This window comes from Centroberyx affinis, unplaced genomic scaffold (genome assembly GCF_046629955.1).
Source record: "Centroberyx affinis isolate AG114_WGS23_722 - 3 ecotype Tasmania unplaced genomic scaffold, CSIRO-AGI_Caff_v1 ptg000449l_1, whole genome shotgun sequence".
Classification (NCBI taxonomy): domain Eukaryota; kingdom Metazoa; phylum Chordata; class Actinopteri; order Beryciformes; family Berycidae; genus Centroberyx; species Centroberyx affinis.
Window position 1 is genome coordinate 94330 of NW_027279111.1, and position 22551 is coordinate 116880.

The 22551-nt window shown below is 44.7% G+C and overlaps 1 protein-coding gene across 2 annotated transcripts in view; it reads right to left on the minus strand.

Moving 5' to 3' along the window:
* Positions 1–20: 20 nt before the first annotated feature.
* Positions 21–22551, minus strand: part of fcho1 (FCH and mu domain containing endocytic adaptor 1) — a 49098-nt gene continuing 26567 nt past the window's right edge. For both annotated transcript variants that reach the window (XM_071517023.1, XM_071517024.1), the window contains 23 exons: positions 21492–21633; positions 21041–21193; positions 19815–19919; positions 18346–18444; positions 17834–17930; positions 17413–17530; positions 17000–17024; positions 14554–14614; positions 12333–12514; positions 12029–12053; positions 11700–11759; positions 10197–10248; positions 9410–9534; positions 7638–8726; positions 6694–6800; positions 5602–5797; positions 5390–5504; positions 5079–5234; positions 4864–4996; positions 4080–4276; positions 3210–3274; positions 1248–1415; positions 21–720 (listed from right to left, as the gene is read on the minus strand). In XM_071517023.1, coding sequence (XP_071373124.1) covers positions 692–720; positions 1248–1415; positions 3210–3274; positions 4080–4276; positions 4864–4996; positions 5079–5234; positions 5390–5504; positions 5602–5797; positions 6694–6800; positions 7638–8726; positions 9410–9534; positions 10197–10248; positions 11700–11759; positions 12029–12053; positions 12333–12514; positions 14554–14614; positions 17000–17024; positions 17413–17530; positions 17834–17930; positions 18346–18444; positions 19815–19919; positions 21041–21193; positions 21492–21633 — 3499 coding nt within the window. In that variant the 3' untranslated portion in view covers positions 21–691. The remainder of the gene's footprint in view (positions 721–1247; positions 1416–3209; positions 3275–4079; positions 4277–4863; positions 4997–5078; positions 5235–5389; positions 5505–5601; positions 5798–6693; positions 6801–7637; positions 8727–9409; positions 9535–10196; positions 10249–11699; positions 11760–12028; positions 12054–12332; positions 12515–14553; positions 14615–16999; positions 17025–17412; positions 17531–17833; positions 17931–18345; positions 18445–19814; positions 19920–21040; positions 21194–21491; positions 21634–22551) is intronic.

A 22551-nucleotide genomic window follows, 5' to 3' on the forward strand; every position in this document is an offset into this window, starting at 1 on the left:
AACCAATGGCTTGAGCAGGTTTCTTTATTTTATCAAATATCAACGTCACAAAACTTCTATTTGGAACAAACAGCAGATTTACAAACATTTTTTTCTAAGGTTTGGTAGAAGAACTGTAATTATCTTTGCTCACAAATAACTGATTCACTCCATTAGGATGTTCTTCTAGAGATTTCTTCCATATTTACATAAATTAAAAATTCTAGTTTCCATGGCAACTCAGTTCAAGACACAGTAATATGCTTCAGTTTTTTTTCATACACACTTTTGCTGTATTTCAAGAAAAGTTGTGACATCCAGTTTTCAGTCTCGTGATACAAAGGCACACAGAACACAATGCAAACGGAGCAGAGGAGAGCCAATAGAAAGAAGAGGGATACACTCGCTGGGGAAGGTGGAGGACCGAGTGTACAACGCAGAATCAATAAGAGGGGGAAAAAGAAGAGCGTACAAGAAAAGGCTTGGTCTTAATACAGCAGACAGGACACTGTCAGAAGTAAGTGCACATCGTCCTTCAAGGCTAGTAAGTCTGAGTAAGGTGCCTTGTCTCCAGTGATACCGTTTGATCAGTCTTACCACGATTTCACTTCCTCTAGACCCCCTCTCAGTGAGGGCCCAGTCCCAAAGTGCAATATGTTCTCTGAACCCCCAACAGTGGTCCATGTGGGAATCTGACAGTCCTTTCCACAGTTCACAAGGAGCAGCCCGCCATGTACTTCCCTGTCAAAGAGAAGAAAAATAGATTATTAAAAGAAGAAAAAGCAAATGCACCGCCAAAATAATTTAGGGAGGCGTACTGGCCAGTGAAGAGGAACAAACTGCAACCCAGACAGTCTCACGCTAAAGCTCCCAGCAACAATTACCAACCATGGATATCTAGTACGCCAAAACATTCCTTATCACCATATAAACATCTCAAAGTGACTCATAAAACATTAAAACATGTGCTTTAATGTTTAAACAAAAAACAGTTTGATAAATCACTTAAGTCCACAATGTACTCCCATGAAGCTTTTTATTTCATTTCAAAGAGCAATAATAAATGATGTCTAGTCATACATGTAGGCAGCATTGGCAGTTTACACTGCATTAAAATGTTGCCTGTGTATCATGGACTTGAAAATCATTTCATTCCCTAATGGTCTTTCTGAACTGAGATCCTCCCCCGAAAAAAACCAAAAAAAAACCACTCTCAGCCAGTGTGAGAATACAGAACGCAATGGATGCCGAGTGCATTTCAGTTTCACCTGTGGCGAATCTCTTCTTGACCAGGGACATGCGGTAGCGGCTGCCCACCAGCTCCAGGTCCATGCCCGACAGCGAGGCCCCGGAGCCCACAAACTGGACAGCCAGGCTGGGCGGGGGGCCGCGGGGGACCTCCAGGCACTGCCAGCTGGCACACAGGGTCCCTGAGCCTGACCAACACACAGCCAATAAACACAGATATGAGAATGATGAGTTCACAGCAACGCAAAAGTTCACTAATACAACAGATACTTTTTAACATCCATAAATCATTACCACGTTCAGTTTGAGACACTAGCATGATTACCGTAAACAAATGAGAAGACTGGCACTCTACTGGCCTCTACACTACATTTTATATTGTGTGCTACCAAGTCAGATTTTCCGGGAAATCTGCTGTATTGCTTTATGGCACGAAACAGTTAGCACTGTTCTGAGAATGGGGCTGTGCTCCCAGCGCAGACAGAGATAAAGCGTTCAGAGTTTCTCCCAATGGTAGATGATGGAAGGAGGGAAAGGCCAAAACATTTTTATTTTAATTTTTAACTAATAATACCACTGGTGTGAGACAGAGGCTACCAGTTTTCTTGGCCATGGTCTTATTTGTTTACAGTAATTATACCACAGTGACAATTAATTTAACAATGATATATTGATGTTTAAAAGTCCTCTGAGATTTACATTACATATATTTTATTTTTACAAAGCTCCATTCTTCCCAAAATGGATGTGAAGTTGTAGGATGGATTACTGCACAGCTACTTTACAGCCCTCATCATCAAGCTGAGAAATATCACTCCTCTAACATGGTGGCTTCTGTTTACAAGGCTTCCAGTACAGTGAAGTCATTACCGACTCAACTCAGCAGGACATTATTAATGTAACATTTTAGTAATAAGGAAACAGGAGGTGTGGAGGAAAACAGTATTTGAGTTGGGACAGGAAGGAGTTATGGTAACCTTTCATTACTGTCATTGGTTCATAAACCACAGAAGTCTTCTAACTAGAAACTTTTTCAGCCTTTAATATCCCTTAAACCTGCCATCTATCACTAAAGGCTATGAATAGCTCTTTTCTCTGGTCTCCAACCATGCAGCCTCACACAGAGGTAATAATATATCATTAGTTGAAAAATAAATGTGGGTGTCTGGTGCAGAGCGGTGCATACCTTCCTAGGTGCTTTTTCTCTTTTTTTTATTCTAGACTTTTCCTTTTCTTTAATTAAGGGCCATATAAAAACACAAGGAAGAGTTGACCTTTGAGCTATTACATGAGGTGGCTCCTCTGTGTATCATTAAGGTCGTGACGCATGAGCAACAATCACCTCGATGAAAAGTAGATGGGAATTATTTCATCGGGAGGGATGGGCATTGGGAAATGGGACAAAATCAACATGAATAACAAACAATTTAATGTCTGGGTGGTCATGACGTTTGACAAAAATGCCTAATCTAAATTGCCTCAAAATGTCGCCCATGTACAGCGGTCTTTCAGGTCGGAGCAGTCAGGTATTCAGCAGCACCTCCAATCATCGCTTGGCTCACCTAAACCAGGCTCACAGCTGCTGCCGCTTTCAAATGCTAATGCTGATGCTAAAGATAATGATACACCTTCACACAGCTTATGAAAGAGAGAGGGATGTGGAGCGCAGAAAGGTTACTGCCTCACGATCCAGTATACATAACTGTCAATTACTCATTTTCTATATTTTATGTAGAGATGTGAACCTGTAGGTAACCAAGGAGAGAATTCTGTGTGATATTAAGACAGTGGAAAACACTCACAAACAGACAGATGCACAGATCCTCCATCATGCAGACAGACTCCAAGGTGTGAGTGTGTGTGTGTAACCCTCCCTCTCCGTGCTTCCCAGGCTGTTACAGTAAACAACAGTGTGTTCCTAGCCACCCTTGTTAAATAAGGGTTAAAAAACTAAAAAGCAGTGAGCGCCGCAGAGCTCTGACCTTTGCTGTGGTTGGTCGGGGAGAGGTTGGGTAGTTTCCACAGCAGCCGTCTTTCCTCAGCATTCCTGGTGAGGCAAATAAAGGGTCAGTGAGGCACACCCTATTCCTCCTTTTCTTTTTTTTGACTATCCCCCTTTCCTTGTTTGTCCACACCCCACCCTCCCCTTGACCTTCTTTCACCAGTTCCATCCTCGGTCTCTCTGTTCCTCCCAACAACTCTACCCACAGCGCATTGGTCCATTCTTAGGGTGCTACTGTGAGCTAAAAATAGCAGTTGATACATCCATCCATCACATCTGCCCCTCATCTGTCCACTAGTCTTTAACAGTGTACATTACTCTCCTTGCACATTATGATTCTGCACAATAAAGTGATAATCTGCAACATTTTCATATACAGAAATGTATAAATGTTTTGCTACTCTCTATCCAGTTGATATAACACAAAAATGATTCAGCCTACATCAAGTTCATGAAATCTTTTATATTTTGCTGTTCTAAACACCCGGTGTCTGGTAGCTCTTTCCCAGGAAAACTCCTCTGGCACACAGGAAGTGATGCATTTTATGTTTGCAGTTTGTTTCAAATAAATAGAAGAAGAAGAACTGGGTAGTTAGAATGAGCAGCAATAACCACCATGGCTGAACTGGAGGAAGGAAAACGTGACAGTACTGGACACACTGTTTGATTGACAGGTGATCTTTGGGAAGTGCAGTGCAGAAACACCACAGCAAGGAGCGCTGAGCACCAAAGATGTTGCCATAATAAAAAAGCCACATCACCATGTAAACAGGGGGCAGACTATATACTGTTACAAGTCACTGACAGTTTACAGAGAGTTATCCCTCCACAGTCGCTCCTCACTCCTCACCAGGATGCGGGCGGCTGGCACTGCAGGTCCGTGGCAGTGTGGTCTAGAGGCAGCAGCACCTGGACGGCGGTGAGCTGGGTGGAGGGCGCTGTGGCCGGGCAGCAGTGGTAATCCAGGGAGACCCGCGTCACCGTCCCGCTGCGCTGGCACTCGGCCGACAGCAGGAGAGGGGCCCGACCCGGGTCCTGGGACGACACCTGAGGAAACGACGAGGAAAAACACGCACAATCAACTTCAGAACAGGCGCTGGACCGAGATGAAGACTAAAATGAAAAGGGTACGGTCTGCTAACTTTATGAATACTCCTGTGGTGTAAATTCATTAATGTGGTGTTCATACCACTGGAGGATTTACAAATTGTGCAGAGCAGGATTGGGGTCAATCCAGCGTCAAATAAACTCAATTTAAGGAATGGATGACTATGCATTATTGACTTTACCTAATTGTTTTTGAAAAGATTTCTTAAACCTAAGGGTTGTAGAATTTTCTCAACCCATAGAGGAGAATGTAATAGTGGAAGTGACAATAAGAGAGGAGGGTTGGAGAGAAAAGAACCAGTAGACAGAAAGGACAGACTATGTTACAAGGGGAAATTAATTGTTGTACAGCAGCAAATCATCATGACACCAATATTGTACAATATTGCCATAATAAACAAAGATTATAATGTAGTCAATGATCAGAAACCTTATTAGGACAGCACAAAGAAGCAGAAAATACTGGTAATGGAGTGAGAGGTGAATCCTGATTTGAAATGAATTGCAGCAGCATCCAGTGTCCTGACCTGATACTTGAGCAGGCCCACGTTGTAGTAGGAGGCCTGGGGGTTGAGTTCAGCCTCTCTCTGCAGGTAGAGCTGCAGAGCCTGCATGTTGAACCAGAAGTCCCTGGTGTCCGGGTCACTCTGAGACGGATCACTGTAGAGACGCAGAGACACGATCATCAATACTCATACGGACACAGACGCGTTTGTAATTCCAAAGCCAGAAGGCAGCTGACCTGTAGAGCAGCTTCTGATTGGGCAGAAAGTGATCGACCCTGGAGATGTTGACCAGTCTGAAGCTGAGCACAGGAACGTTGGGGTTGGCTGTGAAAATCCGGGTGATGCCTGCTGGGAAGGACATGGTCAGGTCCCCCGTGATCTTCACTAGGCAGCTGGAGAAGGGAACGAACACACAGAAAAAAATTATTTCATTTATCTGAATCTCATTAATTGTTACTCTCTCTGCGATTCAATCAACAAGCACCCTAGATGTCATTAACAGCAGATGATATGCCGTTTTTAATGTAGAAAGCAGCTTCATACTGACCGGTTATGCTGTCCACCCTTGAAGTAGGCGTTGATGTATTCTGTTATGGCTGCTGCCACGGGCCAGGCTTCCTGGGTGCTGAGGGAAATGGGGCTCGGACCCCGTGACAGATGCACTGTGGAGAAGGACGGAAGGTGTTATGTGGCGAGTTCTACATTGACGTTGTAGTGAGCTGTGTTTGTATCTTTCTGTGTGCTGCATGCTGTGCTCACGGTGTCTTTGGGGGTGCTCCTGGTGCTGGTAGGGCAGCGGCGAGGCTTGTCCCACCCTGGCAGGGCTGGGGGCTCGGTTCTGCCCCCCCCACTCGCCATCCCGGGTCTGGGGCCCCCACTCACTGGGGCTGGAAGAGGAGGAGGAGGTGAGGGGGGGGCTGGGCTCCGGCAGGGGGGAGGAGCACAGTGACCTGGACTGAGACACACAGGGAGGAGGCGAGGTTATTACTAACACTATTTTCATATGGATGTTATCAGGGCTGAAGTCAAGACCATGTCAGAGACCAAGACTGGTCTTATTTGAGACAATTATCATACAACTATACTGCATCTCTCCAGCTATTGTACAACACTGGCAAGTGGAGGCTTTCCTTTTTCATTAACAGTACATTAGAAGTGAATAGGAATATGCCAATAAAACTACTTGCTTGCAACCACTCTTTGACCATTCTGACAGTTAACTAAACAAATTTTGATTTCCAGACAACACCTCTCCAACAAGGAAGCTTCAGGGCAGCAAGTAAAAAGTGGAATTTCAATGAAGGCCGCATCTACATAAATGTAAATGGATAGTAATATAACTTATCAATAAAAACAATCACTATGGTAGAATTAAACATTCGGCACATCTATTCTGATTATTTTAATAGCAACATTGCTTTCTGTGTGTATACACACAAGAAACCAAGATTAACATTATTTACGATTTTTTGGGGGGCATTTTCACCCTTATTAGATAGTTAGAGAAGTAGAGAGAGAAAGGAGAGGCAGAGAGAGGGGGATGACAAACCCAGGATGTTGCATCTACATGGTATGCACCTTAGACCACTGAGTCACCAGGACGCCCCGTCATTTGTATTTTTAATATTTTGAGCAATGAATATAAGCTAATATATTTTCCAACATTTTTTAATGAAACCGTTCAATTGATTCAGAATTCAAAGCTGCAATAAATTGGCTTATTACAGAGTAATCATTTTAAAATATTTCTTAATAGGTTGGGTATGATAGCAGCAGGTTTCCGAAAATTAGATTTGGAATAAAATTACTTTCTGAATTGGTTGAACTTTGAACACATCCCTGGATGCTTACTCTCTCACAGCCGCTCAGTCGGCCTGAAGTCCTCTTGACCCGGGCCGGTCGAGGAGGAGCAGCCACCAGCACTTCAGCGCTGTCCTTTCTGAAGCTGTGCTTGGAACCTTAGAAACACAAAGTGACAGAGAGAGTCTGAATGACACACTGAAACAGGAGCAAGAGGCAGACATCCTCTAAAAGTCAAGGGCTGTGCTCAGAACAGCCGGTCCCAGGCTGAACACGCCGCCCTGCCAAGAAGAGCTGGCACCACACCTAATAGCATTTCATTTGCATTGGTTTTGGAGAGTTTTAGCATCCTTCTTCAAGAAGATTTTCCTCTCCACTGAGAAAAAACTTTGGGCAAAAATGGTACCGACGATCATAAACAACAAAGGACATTTGGGTATTTTTTTCTTGCTTGATGTATTATCAGAAAAAGAAGGATTTAAGAAACTATATTGAAATGAGCAAAATATTCTCAAATATGAAACAACAGACTGCTGTAATTTTGGACATGACAGAGCGGATGTCACTTACATAATCAAAATCAATCCATTAATCTGTAGTCTGATTTAACAGAATGCAGGACTATCTCTGATTAAATAGATCTTCAGTAGATTAATAGCCTTAGGACTGTCAGCTAATTAAATGATTTAATCAATAAATATGTAAAATAACAGTACCTTTTCCAAATTATTCTCCTCAAATTCAAGTGCATATTTTTTAATCTTGTTGCAATGCCAGAGATATGCCTATAGTTTTCCAGGAAATAATGCATACAACATCAACAAAAAAGTCTCTAAAAATGATTTATCGACTAAGAAACTTTTTAGCTAGCTTATCCCTTAATGAATGATTAATTAGGGGGGGCAGCCCTGATGGAATAATTATGCTATATGCTGACTAACAAAGAAGCCAAGGCTATCTGAGTGCAGTGTTGTGGTTTTATTAGAAATCGGTACCCTTGTGTGAGCTCATGCTGCAGGGCAGCTGAGTGTTCAGGTCCAGGCAGTCTTGGTCTTTGTCTGTCGAAAAGCAGAGGTCCTCCTGCGGCCCAGAATGCCTTGTGAGCGGTGGGGCATTCCTGCGTGGCTCACTTTCTGAAGAGCGATGCTTTCTCCTCTCTCCTCCTCCCTCTCCTTTTCCTCCTCCTTCCTGTGCTGTGGAGCTGCTCAAAGCCTGAGTCCCCAGTGGGACAGAAACACCCTCGCTGAACGGGTTGTGGACCGAGTTCCAGTGCATGAGCTCCTTCTTCGGCTGGGCCGGGGGCAAAGAGCCGGAACTGGCGTCGGGAGCCAGCCGATTGCTGCTGACACTGCCGCCCCCGCCGTGGGGAGGCAGGATCCCGGCTGCTGCAGCCAGAGACGACTGGTGCGTGGGGCTGCCGATCATAGTGATGGCGAACGGGTCGTCAGGACACACCGGCGGCGGGAGGCTCCGGTCTCGTTTCCTGTCTCTCTCTTTACGATTGGAAGAGGACGAGGAGGAGGAGGAGGAAGAGGGAGCGGGGAGCGTCTTAGTGTCGGCGAGGGTGACGGAGAACGGGTCCCCTCGCACCTCTATGCCCCTGCCTTCTCGGGTGGGACGCGGCGGCGGGGGCGCCCAGGCGTCAGACAGGGGTAAGGTCTCCTGGGTGACGGTCCTCTCGAAAGCAGCGAGGAAGGGATCCTCGGGCGGGATGTGTTTGCAGTTCCACACTGACGCCTCCATCTCAGGCGGGGGCAGGGACTGAGAGAAAGCGGGGAAGTGTAGGGACGAGGGGTCCATGTCCGGGGGGATGCGAGGGGAGCGGGACGGGGCGACCGACCATACACTGGAGGGGTCGTCCTGGGGGTGGGGGCTGCGTCCCGGGGAGGGGTCACGGAAGGCAGAGAGGAAGGGGTCCGCGGGTCGCCCCAGGGTTTGCGTCTGTTCTTTAGTATGAGAAGCAGGGGGCCACGCTGCCCAACCCGTCGGCTCGGGGGAGGGCCCCAGGGGCTGATGGGAAGGCGAGTCCAGGCCAGAGTCTTCCACGTTCTCAGGAGAGGAAGAGTCGGACGAGAAGGCAGCATCTGAGAAACACATTAGAGAATATCAATACAATACAGTACATCAGAGATTATCAATACAAATGGGGAACAAAGAAATTACATTAGGTTAGACTTTATTGATCACTAATGGGAATTAAATTAAATCTAATCTAACATTAATGGCCATCATGTTCTATTGAAGCAATAGCCGCCTCTTTCAATAGCCGTTTCTTTTTACACTTAATGTTTTATGCTTCCATTATGTAACATTTAAATGAAATATGTAAAATTAAACTAATAATCTGCAACATATTCATATAAATAACTGTCCATGTTGCTACCCCTTATCGCCGACTGATATAACACAACAGTGATTCAACCCATATCCAGTTCATGAAGCTTTTACATTTGCAGTTTTAGACACCCGGTGTCTGGTAGCTCTTTCCAGGGAAAAATCCTCTGGCGCACAGGAACTGATGCATTTTATGTTTCTGGAAGCTGCAACAGTGGTTTGTTTTGAAAAAATAGAAGGAGAACTGGGTAGTTAGCATGAGCAGCAATAGCCACCATGGCTGAACAGACAAAGAACAGAGCGCCACCTACAGAAACTCAAACTGCATCAACAGAAAATCCAAAGAAAAAGACGTCACAGTACTGGACACACTGTTTGATTGACAGGTGATCTCTGAGAAGTGCAGTGTAGAAACACCACCAACTACACTTACATTCAGAAGGACCAAAAGCGCTCTGCTCTCTGAGTTGCTCTCGGCCAGCGAAGCTTTTGGACTTGAAGGCTGACTCCAGCGGAGGTCCAAACAGACTGTCTGAACCCGACGCTGTAGAACTCAACCTAGTGGAGGGAGGGGGAGGAACAGGGAGAGAGAAAATCAGGGAGTGAAGTAGGGAGAGAGGAGGAGTGATGGAGGGAGTGAAGGCAAGGAGGGGAGGTAGAGTGAGGGAAAGTGAGAATGGAAGTAAGGGAGTGACAGAAGAGGAAAATAAGGGATGTGAGGGATGGCGGAAGAAAGAAAAGGTGGAGGGCAGGAGAGAGCATGATACAACAAAACATATGCCATTCAATTTTATCCAAAGCCCCTCACAGTATTCAGGATCCAGTGGGAATCAAACCCCTAATCCTAACCTTAGTGCAATGTTCTGTCCTCTGAGCCACAGAGGAAATGAGGGCTGTGGCATAAGGAAAGAATGAAGAGAAAGAGAGAAATGGAGGTATGGAAGAGAGGCAGACAAGCTTGAAAAAAAAACAAGGAGGCTGACGTTGGAAAGACTGCCGGGAGGAGACACAAGGGACTTGAAACTGATGAAAAGGGCAGTGATGACGCCATCTACTATGAGACTGGAAAGGCGACATAAATGGTTTCAGGAAGCTGCAATCATAAGATCTCCCACTGTGTCCATCTCTCTGTGCACCACGCTGCTTAGAGATGCGTTGTGAGGAGGGAGGGAGGCGAGGAGGGAGAGTGCGAAGAGATGAAGGAGAGAGAGCCATCTCACCTGCTGTGATCCGGACTGGAGGTGGACCTGCGCAGGCCCTCCTGCTCTCCATCTGCAGAGAAAGGACACACACACACACACACACACACACACACACAGTGACTCTCTGCAGTATTTAATTGGAGGATGTTCCCTAATCAGGACTAATCAGAGGCACGGTGTTATTAGTCGGAGCACCGAGGGGAGACAGGGATGGAGGGAGACGAGGAGATGTGAGGGAATGCCCATCACCCATTACCTTCTCCTGGATAAATACCAGCAATTAGCCTGGTCTCACTTTGCACCAGCCGCTGCCACTGTCACCACAGACGCTTTCCGTAACCGCTTTAATCAGACACTCGTCATTAATCCTGTCGCCTCTGGATTTAATTCACCTAGAATAGAGAGAGGAAGAGAGAGACTCCCCACTGCTGTAAATCGCTGCAGCTGGCAGCCTCCCGCTCCAGCTCCAGCTCCAGCCTAACCTACTGGCAGCTAGCTAACCTGCGGGTGATAAAGCGCGAGCAGAGGGCCGGGTGTGACTAATGGAGGGTGGCCGTACATTCAAGGTCAGCCACTGAGGAGATTTACTGCCCAGAGGGAGACACGGGGGCTAAGCTAGCCAGAGGCACAGAGATGCTGCACGAATGCATCATCATTTCACTGATGCTACAAATGTGGCTGTGCGTGCATGTGTGGGTGGTTTGTGTGTGTGTATGTGTGGTTTGTGGAGGGGGGGGGTCCTGATGGCTTAGTGCAGTGGTTTTCAACCTTTTCGGCTTGCAACCCTCAAGAACGAAGTGATACCTACTCACAAGTCCTTTTACAGCCATAAACACACAGAATGGTGCACTTTAACACCAAGTGATTGATTTGATAGCAATTTTTTTCCCCCACCGTTTCCATTTCATTTTACTTGATTAATTATTGGAAGAAGCCCAGAGGCTGCATATATTGCTTCATAACAGAAAGACATTCATCACAATGATTAACATAATAATACATTTGAATATTAGAAATATACGGAGAGAGAACTGACTTAGTGAGCTGGTGCACATACTGTATGATATATTAAGCATAATGAGTCCACATCTGGCTCACAACTCCTTGCGATATATAAACCATCATATACAGCAGCCACGGCCTGAAAATATTTGTTCATTACTCTTCATAAGGACCATGAAGATGATCTTACTCAACAGGAAAAAAAAGGTTTTGGTGCATCAGTGCCAAATGAAAGAGAAAAGCATTGATTTTCCTTCTTGTACAGATATCTTCCAAGTAAAAACAAATAACAGGGTAGCAGCGGAGGAGGCCCATGTTTGGGCCAGAGGTCGTTGTACTGCTGATGTTGCACTCCAGGAATGGAGGGAGGGGGAGAGAGAGAGCTAGAGAGAGAGACAGAGATATATATATATATATAGAGAGAGAGAGCGAGCGATAGATAGATAGAGATGGAGATAGAGATAGAGATAGAGATAGAGATAGAGATAGAGATAGAGATAGAGATAGAGAGAGACTCACCCCTGTGGGAGACACCCTCCCCCTCTCCTTCCGAGCGACCTCCTGTAGTACTTGAGTTTCCTGTGGAGATGGAGAGAGAAGACAACAGCAATCAATGGACTACACACACACTTTACAACTGGGAGGATATGCAGAGTCAGATATACTCAAAGTACACAGTGCAGTATATTGACTATCAGCAGGTAGTCTAAAATTGTCACATTTTTCAATGCTTTTGATATGAGAAATCAGAAAAGAATGATTTTTGTTGCACAATGACACAACAGTCACACTGACATTTACTCAGAAAACAGACACCAAAAAATACAAACAGGTTTGACAGAACTTACTTGAGAGATGCCGCTTGATTGATACCTGAAAGTCAAAGAGGGGGAGAGATTTGTTTAGTACGCTGGATTCATTTTAACATGTAATACAGGATCGGCTTAAAGAGGAAATTCAAAGAAAAACAGAAAATTCACTATCCAGACGACCACATTTTCAGTGGGCAGATGATGGGCATGATGACTTGAACTGTCCGTGATCACAGAAATAACTTTGATAATCACTGAATTGTCACGTACAAGCTCTATAAATGCATCACCAACCACACACACACACACACACACACACACACACAGCCTGTTCCCATACCCCTCTGTTGGGCGGCAGGGTGAGCGCCCCCACGGTGGCTTTCAGCTCCTTCTCGGTGGCGGCGGAGTTGCTGCGGCTGCTGCTGGCCACCGGTCGGATCTGGATGTGGAACTTCTTGGGCTCCTCGTCGTCGAAGTCCGAGTCGCTGGAGTAGAAGTTGTTCTCCTTCTCGTCGGCGCAGCGTACGGAGAGAGAGGAGGGTCAAGGAGCACAAGCTGATACTGTAAACGCAGCGGGACGGGTAAGCGCATTCGGTAAGATCAGTGCCTTGTATACTTTCCAGAAAGGTGTGGCAAAAATAAAGAGGTGGCTTGAGAGAGAGCGAGAAAGAGCGAGAAAGGGAAAACTTTTTGCTATTGGTGCTAGAATATATAAAAATGGTTAGTTAAATGAGGCCTTCAGCTAATTTAATTGATAAAGCCCATGAGTGTACCATTCATGAGTTCAAATCAGAGGCACTTGAGCTGCCTAATGTCCTGCCATAATCACCAAGATATATTAAACATAACCACCAGTTATACTAATGAGGTCATTAGTTAAACAAATTACTTCATTAAATAGCAAATATTTCTGTCAACATACTTGTCTACATAACACATGTGCGGTATTAAATATGTATTTTAAAGCATTAAGGCTTTAGAATAGTTCCTACTATAAATCTAATCAGATGATCTACTCTATTGGGGGAACCTGTGGTGTCAGTATGAAGTTTCTATCATGTGTTGTTCTTGAGGTATTGTGTTCATAAGAATGTGTCTTCACACAGACAGACAGACAGACGCCACCAAGACGACATCATGTCATATAAAAAATACTGCATATGAGGAACAAAAAGAACAAAAAGCATGAAAGAGTGGATTAGTGCCAGCAGGCTTGAACTGTATTCCCCTGCTCATCGATGGATATTACTATTTGGGCAAACTTTCCGTGAAGAGAAAAGACAGTAATTTGATTCAGTGTGAGACAGATTAAATCAGGACGACAGAGAAACAGTGTAGGCAGGCAGCATGCAGAGCAATGAGAGTAGCACCAACAAAAACACACATGCACAACACACACACACACACACACAGAGGCAGTAGGTATAGCAGTGTGCAGGCCACGGTCTGCTGGAGGTGAGGTTGCTGTGCTGTCAAACAGCCAACCGCCACTTCCTGCCCCACCATCAGCCCGCCAGAAGTCACCGCCCCTTCCTCTCGGGACTTCTCCGCTCTCAGCTGCACGCAGCTCTGTTGTGCCATGTCACGTGTGCCGTGTGTGTGTCTGTGCATGTGTGTGTGTGTGTTTGAAGATACGGAGACACTGAGGGACGGATACAGCGTGGGTATATATTTGCCTGTTGAGTTATGTAAGGGCTGTTGATGAGTGCGTACCAACTATTTTGAGGAGGAGGAGGTGTGGAGGGGGTTGGGGTGGTGGGGTAACAAAGGCAGGAAGAGTTTTTATCTCGGAGCTGTCAGGACTGAGAGCGCTGCCGCTGATAAATGGACCGGGGCTGGAGAGTCAGGACACTGAGTATTAGGTTCAGCAGGCAATTTATTCATATTCCACACTGGAGATGGCGGGTAGCTCAGCTCCCTCTGACTTTACCTTAGACCTATATTTAACAGGGGAGATGTGTTTAATCGTTTGTGCTAACAAGCGGGATAGTGATCAGAATAATTATCAGGCTCTACAGTTAATGAGGCGATGCATTTAATCATTTGCGCTAACAAAGTAGATGCTACACCCCCCCCCCCCCCCCCCCGACCTTCTGATTAGGCTCCATTTAAAATGTCTCTCTCTCAGTTATGGGCCATTCAGTCCATTCAGCAGTCTGATTGTGTTTAATTGGGTTCAAACAGCTTTTAGGTCTGCCTCTGTAGTGTGAGGGTTTCAATTTGATCTCAACTTTTAGAGATTTTTAGTCTCTTTTTGATTCTATTGAAATGTGGATATTCCAATTGATATTAAGTGAATTGACGAATTTGGGGAAAGCTCCAATTGTTTTTATTCTAACCGCGATTTGTTTTCAGTAAGCAAATTAAGTGCTCCATCTGCTTGTGTGAGCACAGTACAGATGTAATATAATGCATACATGATATGGCTTATCTGTGACAGTAATGTGACAGCAAATATGTACAGCAGCTCCACCCTCTCCAACAAAAACATTGAAGTTGCAGTGAGATTGGCCAGACACTGCACTGTCCAGGCCGAGCATGTGAAAGCTGTGAAAGGATATCATTCTGGGTGCTGTCGGCTCGGATGACAAATCCCTCATCATCTACTTCCAGGGGTGAGTTCTGTATGAGTGGGGACACACACACACACACACACACACACACACACACACACACACACACACACACACACACACAGGAGAGAAAGAGACGGAGACAGACAGCAGCTGGGTCAGCAAGACGGAGACAAATGGCACTTCAACTGCATATCTGACAGACACACAAGTGCTTTCTCATACTATGTGGTGTAACTCAGCACTACAACCTACAGTGCTACCAAGAGCTTTCTCTTAAAGTGTGTGTCACTAAATAGCCACTACAACAGGCTATCTAAAGTACAACCAAGTGCTTTCTAACAGAGTGTGTCAATGATGAGCTACTACCACACCATGGGCTACAGTTAGTCTTGTGGTTTCAATGTGACTTTTATCACCGGATCATGCCATGTAACTGAGAGGTCTGGATTCACATAAACTGTATTTTGCTCATATTGCTATCTTCAAAACCAGACATGGAAGTGGTCAGGCTCACATTGCGATCTGAATTCTACACAGTCTGGACACAATCCAGCCAAGATGAGCACACAAGCGATGTAAAGAGATCGAGAGGAAGATCCAAAAAAAAAAAGTAATGTAGACGCAGATTTAAATAAATACAGCCACCGGAGACACAGCCATTTTTAGACATACAGCGATGTGATCTCATGAAATCTGATCTTTGGAGTCGGATCTCAAAAATCACGTTGAAATGACAGCAGTGTAACAGCAGCCATGGACACATGGGTCTTTTTCATTGCGATGTGATCTGTCTCATCAGATCACAATGCTAGAAAAAACGATTTGGAAATGTTGGGACCTGCCCAGATTATGTGTCCTGGTGTGATCAGATCATAAAAGTAACATTGAAAAGACAAGTGTACCCATGGCAACAGTGTGCTTTAGTGCTCACCTACAGTTAGAAAGGTGGCGTTGGCTGTCACTCGACCTATAATTCATGTCTACAATTCACCCAGCCATGGATTAAATGGAGACTAAACACCGTTTCAGAGGTCTCTTCACCACGCCGAGAAATATCTTGGGGGGAAATAAAGTTGTCATTAACTCACTATGACAACCATCATAGCCAGACTCTAAAGATGGTAGACTAAGTTGCTATCTGGACAGTGTTCCCAGTAATAGTGTAAGACACAGGGCAACCAATCAAATTTCAAGATCAAAAAGTCAAATTTCTCTGCTATATATTAGTAATATGAAACCAATCGAGCAGCAGTGTTGATGCAACTTGCAAAGCTGCAAAGCTGCAAAGTCTTCTCAGTGTAGTGTAACCACTTACTTCATTTTTCTGTTAAAAGTCACTATGGTATTACTTTATTCTGATAGTCCACTGTTGACTCTCAACAATGTATCAGGAGATATTCAGCTAACTGTCAACAAGAATTGTTTCAACAGACTATCAGCTAGTGTTTTCAGTTGACTATCAAATGTTAAGTGTTAGGTTTAGGTTTAGGAACATAAAAGAACTTGGTAAAGATTAGGGTTAAGGATAGGATGAGGGTTGAGATTAGGGTTAGGTTTAATTTTAGGCACATAAAAAAAGTTTCAGTTAAGGGTTTGGTTAAAGTTAGGGTTATAGGACAGTAAGGCAATTGACTCTGATAGTCAACAGATACTCAGCTGGTGAAGTCTGTTGATTAGGACTTCAGATGCTTATAGTCTACAAGTGGTTGGTTGAATAGATGTTACTTGTCTGTTGAGACAAATCTTGTTGACAACTGCCATGTAGAGGGTCAACAGTGGACTATCAAAACAAAGTGTTAGCGTTACTACTACCATGTTCTGTTTACAAGGAAAATGTACTGTTTTAGCACTTACACGCTGATGTTTCTTGTGCTACTTGTTTTATTGGTATTAACTGTCACACTGTGGTCAGAAAGGCCACAGTCTGTTAGAGGGCTTCCTGGCAGCCACTGAAGCCCCTTCACACACAAACACACACGCACACACACAGACCCAAACACATGTGCGTGCACCCACAAACACACACACTCTCTCACTTGCGGCATTTGCACACAGACATGCATATATACACACTTCCCCTCTGACAGCCACATTACCTCAGAAGCCCCTTCCCAGAAGGACCAGAATAAACTGGGTAACCCGACACCGGCAGTCGCGTCATTATCACACATATGATCGCCCGCTCCTTCTCTCCCACCTCCCCACCACCACACACACACACACCCTCACACATGATTCTCCTCCCATCCCCCACCAGCAAACACACACACACACACACACACACACACACACACACATCTCAGTGTAGGAGCTCTCCAAACCACAGTCGTCGGCAGGGACGTGAGTAGCATTAGGAGTCGGACAGAACTGATAATTGAGTTGATGGTTTTGGAGCTGCAGTGTTTGGGTGTGAATTATCCCTGACACTCACCGGTGCCTCCGTCACAGCTGAATCCCTGCAAACACAAAAACACATAGATGTTGTTTTGCTTTCATCATTCGGTAATAAAAAAGGTTGAAACCAGCGGCGAGAAGGGAGATCAAGATTTAATATCAGAAGCTTAGGGCTTGTGGAGCGGTGTGTGTGTGTGTGTGTGTGTGTGTGTTTGTATGTGTGTATGTGTGTATGTGTGTGAGAGAGAGAGAGAGTGAGTGGGTGACTCAAAAACAGGATGAATGGTGAGTGGGTGAGTGAAAATGTGTCTATGTGCAGTTGTGAGAATGAGTGAATGAGCAAATTGAGTGAGTGAGTGGGCAAGCTAATAGGTCTGTGTGAGAAAATAAGTGCATGTGTGTGAGCATGCGTGTGTGTGTGTGTGTGTGTGTGTGAGTATGTTCACTCACGTGGAGTCTGGCTCCTTGTCCCTCTTGCCCAGGCCAGGGATCCTGAAGGCTTTTGCCCGACTCTTCTTCCCACCTTCTGGCACCAAGGCTGTCATGTACTCCTCAAAACCAACCAGAGCTGGAGAACATGGAGACAACGGGCAGTTGGACACAAATGGACAGCAGCAAACACACACACACACACACACAAGCATATGCATGCAGGCATACACACTCACGCTCAGGAGGTTGACTCACTTCCTCAGTTTTGTATTTTGTCATTACGAACAGGCTCAGTGAATTATACTGCCTCTAGAATATTGTTTTCTGAGTGGGCGTCTTTTATATTTTCATTATTACATAAGTTGACGTTGCGTGTTTACTCTTCCATTTCTCTCCTATTAGAAACACAACAAAAATCATCTGGGTGAGCATGCTATACCTGGCCTGTCCTTGCCGGTTCCCTTCTGCTCTGCAAATTTCTGGATGAGGTTCTCTATGCCGATGTTTTCCACGTTCTGCTTAAACTCCTCATGGACCTGCAGCGGAGCAGAACAGATTGATTATTATTATTTATAGTATTGCTATTGGTATCAGTAGTCAGAACGAGACAACTGAACGCTACTCCAAGGACAGCTGGGAGAAAACAAAAAAGAATAATCAGGGTTGGTAACGATGGGTCATGACTCAGACTAAGGAGTACTGACACAAAATCTATTTTATTTTTCAGATCCTAAAGGATGAGACACTGAGCGGGACTAATGGTCCTAGATACTTCATTTTAAATTGAAAAAGTCTGCCACATATAGGTCCCAAGAAAATGGGATATTCTCCAATATGGTTTTTGGAGAGTGAAGACAAATGCTTGCTATGTCTGAAGGTTTGTTTTCCACCAGCCGGGAGCAGAGAGGGTCGTCTGACCGCGGGACGGCTGTCTGGTCACCTATGACATACCTGTCCCACCTGGACATGGGTGTCTTCTATGGAGTGGGAGTAACCCTTGATCAGCTGTTTCATCTGGCGCAGGTGGGTCTCCTCGATGCCCTGAAACTTCTACACACACAAACATGCAGAAATACACGCACACACCAACGCACACATGCACACACACACACACACACACACACACACACACACACACACAGTGAACAGTGGTAACAAAACAACTTTCTCAAACCACTGCAGCTGCACAATATGAGTTTCAAGAGGATTCAGAGTATTAGACAGAATACAATTAAACAGAAAGCTAAAACTCCAGATATGCAATGAAGACGAAACAGCCAGCTAAAGACAGTGTTGGTCTACTGAGGAGTCGAGAAGCTACAGAGAGGCATTCGGCCAGGAGAAGGGGAGCCGGGTTGCCAGGTAATAAGCCGGCGATAATTAGAGTGGATTTAGTACGTGGGTTTGATCCTGCTCTTTATCCAGCCAGCTCATTTGTCCCTGTCTGGTTCAGGTGCGTTGGCCTGACACAGCGGCGGCAGCTCTTAGTTAGAGAAGCGAGCTTGTGGTCAAGAGTTTTGCCAGTTCCAATCCTCAAATGAGCTGGGCAAAATCTGGGCAGGGAGAGCCGGCATAAAGCATTTTCCCCCTCCCTCTGCAACTGCTGTCAAGTTAAGCCTTCAGCAAAGCACTTAACTCCCACCTGCCCTCTGCAGCCGCTCTGGGTTTTACTGGGAAACTCCTACATGTGAGTCTCAGCAGGTAAAGCTCCCTCTCCCTGCAACTCCTCCTTGAAGCTGTGGCTCTAGGACTGGGATCTTAGAGACTTCATCTTGTGATCCCGTCTGGTTATATGTGGGATAAATAAAAGCATCCCGGTCTCTTATCTACTGATCTGGTATTTTGCTCTCTCTCTCTCTCTCTCTCCCTGTTTCTTCCTCCATCCTTCTGCACACCGTTTTTTCCCCCTACTTCTTTTTTTCTCTGCGTACCCACTCATAATTACGGACAGGCCTCCTCTCGAAGCTATTAGGACACATAATTGGTCACAAGGATTCCAGTCATCATTTCACATGTAAAATACAGAGGCACTCATTGGGGTTTGTTAAAGATTTCCATGGAAACAGCACCAGTAACCATGGAAATGTGGAGGCAGTGATTAAAGGTAATGAGCAGGGTGTAGGGTGTGTATGTGTGCGTCTGTGTGTGTGTGTGAGTGGGTGGGTGTTTAGGAAGTGGGGGGTTGAGTCATCCATTTTTGGGGAAGCCACGCTCACGGATTGGCCGCCCTGATGTAGGACCATAAATAAAACAACATGGCGGGTTTCTTCAAGGATAGATAAGTGAGAGAGAACGCAAGACAGTGACACGAGAGACAGGGATAAAGACAAAGCTTGAGAGGGGGAGAGACGGAGAAAGAGAGACGGATAAAAGGCGGAGACGGAGAAACGACACTCAGCCGAACTGGAGTCAGAACCGACCTGGGCGGACTCGCTCATCTTCTGCTCAAACTCTCCTCCCACGCGGTTGTACTTCTCGATACACACCGCGAATGACTCTGCTGCTTTCTTAGACTTCAGCTCCGCCTAGTGAGAGAGAAAAGGACAGGAAAATAACAGCCTTTATCTCATCCAGTTCCCTTAAATAAAATGAATGGCTTGGTAAATCATTGAGAACAATTCAGTCTCCTGCATAATTACAGCTATTTCATTCAGTATTCAGCCCTTTTCTTAAAAATGGTGAGCAGCAATTAATTCACAGAGTGGTTGCTATATGAGGAACACAGAGCAGTTAGGAAATACTTGTTGTTCTTCAACTTTTTCAGGCCGGGGCAAATCTAACTGATTTAATCTAAAACTGGGACCCAGGCTCAATAAAACACTGAGACTTTTGTTGTGTGGAGGACCAAAAGAAACAAGCGCATGATCCATTTTAGGGTCACAGGACATAGTAACATGATAAAATGGAGTAAGAGTAGTTCTAGACTAAAATTCTTTTAAGAGAAATTTCCTTTTATTATACCATTCCTGCTGTATTAAATATTTCACCCTTTTTATATATGACAGAAGAGAATGGCAGAAGAGTCAAAGGAGAGAAGGGGACTCAATCTCACAACACTAGTTACATATTGCGCAGCTCCAAGTCACCAGGATGCCCAGCAAAAAATGTTTCGGCATGGAATTTAGCTCAATATGAAGTTGTGGAACAATGCTTTCACTTTCCATGAATAAAAGCAAGTGACTTAGGAGACCTTTGGTCTCCTAGCGGCTCAACAGACTAAGGTAGAGATACTTGCTACAGTATGGATGCGAATCTCACAACCGGTGTCAAGACTATCCTGTCTCTCACCACTGTACACTATCTAATGCAGCAGAGATGCAATTTAAATAAATTATAGAAAATAAAACATTACAGAACCAACCAAAAATCACCACTCATACTGATACAAGCACTATTGCTTGTACCAGTATGAATAACCTTTGTTAGTGAATTATTATATTTTTAAAATTTTATTATTTAATTTTTATTGATTAAAAGTCAAGGATTTATCATGCATCGTGCCTAACGATGGCTCTTATAAAATCAGTAGTGCACGACTTCGCATGGATTAATTTTAATCCTGTAGGAGGCTTCATTAGTTTCAATTCTGTATGAATCAAAAAAATGCCTATGAAACAATCTTTAAAATAAAGAAGGAGTGTCTAACCTTCTCTAGTTCTTTCTGTGGTGCTCCCTCCTTTCTGAGCCGGTCCAGCTCCACACACTTGGCATGGTAGCCCTCCCTGGACTTCTGAAGGTGACCGCTCTGAACCTGCAGCGCCTGCACCGCCTCCAGAGTCCCCACCACCTCCTCCTTAGTCTTGGTGATACACACACACACAAACACATGAACACGCACATCATCATTGTACTTGACAGAATACTTTAAGGGCAAACGCAGCAATTACCATGAAGGGAGTAGACTGTAATTAGATTTTCTGTGAGATAGATTAGATCAGGATGACAGAGAAACGATGCAGGCAAGCAATGGGAGAATGCAACTCAGCATTTTTTCCTCAAGTCTTGAGAAACAGGCATTTTGGAGACACAGTGTTTTCTTTTTTCCCAAGATACTGGCAAAACATCCAACCTCTTCATCCCAGACAGTCGCCATTTACCTTGCGGTGGATTTTGACCTGTTCGTCTCCGTACTTGTTGATGTCACGGATCAGATCGTTCATCTTCCTCATCAGCTCCAAGTGGCAGAGGGCCAGCTTGTCTGAAGACACCCTGAACACATCCCACATGGGAGCGAACGTCCTAGGGAACACACACACACACACACACACACACACACACACAGAGGTTATGTTGCAGTTTTTCTTTTGCTGAAGATTACTTTTAGGGCCAATTGCCACAATGGCCCTGATGTAAAAATGATGATGTAAGATTTTCCATGGCTTTCCATAACTGAGCTGGAGTGCTTTCATGACTGAAAGATTTTATTCCTTCCTGGTTTGTTTCCACAACAAGTGGCCAAACAATTCAGAAAAACTGCTGAAAACCACCATTTAAAAGATAATTCTGGTTATTTACAACCTGGACATTATCTTCCTAGATTTTGCCATCATGATGTGTTAAAAATTTCCTCACTTACTTCATTGAGAGCTTTGCCAGTTCACCAGGAGCGCTGCTCTCCAATACACACCCAGAGGGCCAACACAATCTCCAACATTTGAACCCAAACCAAAAAGCGATTAAAACACGTCCTTTCAACACCGCCCAGGTTGAAAATAACCGGTATTATGCTTTAATGTAATAAATGTGTGAAATAAGTAGTAAAATACATCCTGATATGTTCCTGTAAAGTGACCCATTTTTCAAATCCCTTGGTATTCTCTGACTTTCGCAGATAATTTATCAAATTCCCTGACTTCCCCTGTCTGGAGATCTCCTCTCAAAATGCCATAATATTCCAGAAACTCCATGACCAGTGGGAAACTCGTTTGGATGACCTCATCATGTAAATTTTCAGATTTAAGTATGATTTAACATGATTTGACTTGTGAAAGGTTGACTGGCGAGGTTGTAATTCAGAGCAGTTAAACTGTTAACGAATGTGCTTTCCATCTGTAAAGTCAGAGCGCACACAGGAAGTGAAGGAGACAAACCACATGGCTGAGCTGCAACCTTTTATCTGAGCAGCATCGCACTCTCCATCCTGTGTATCGAACATCT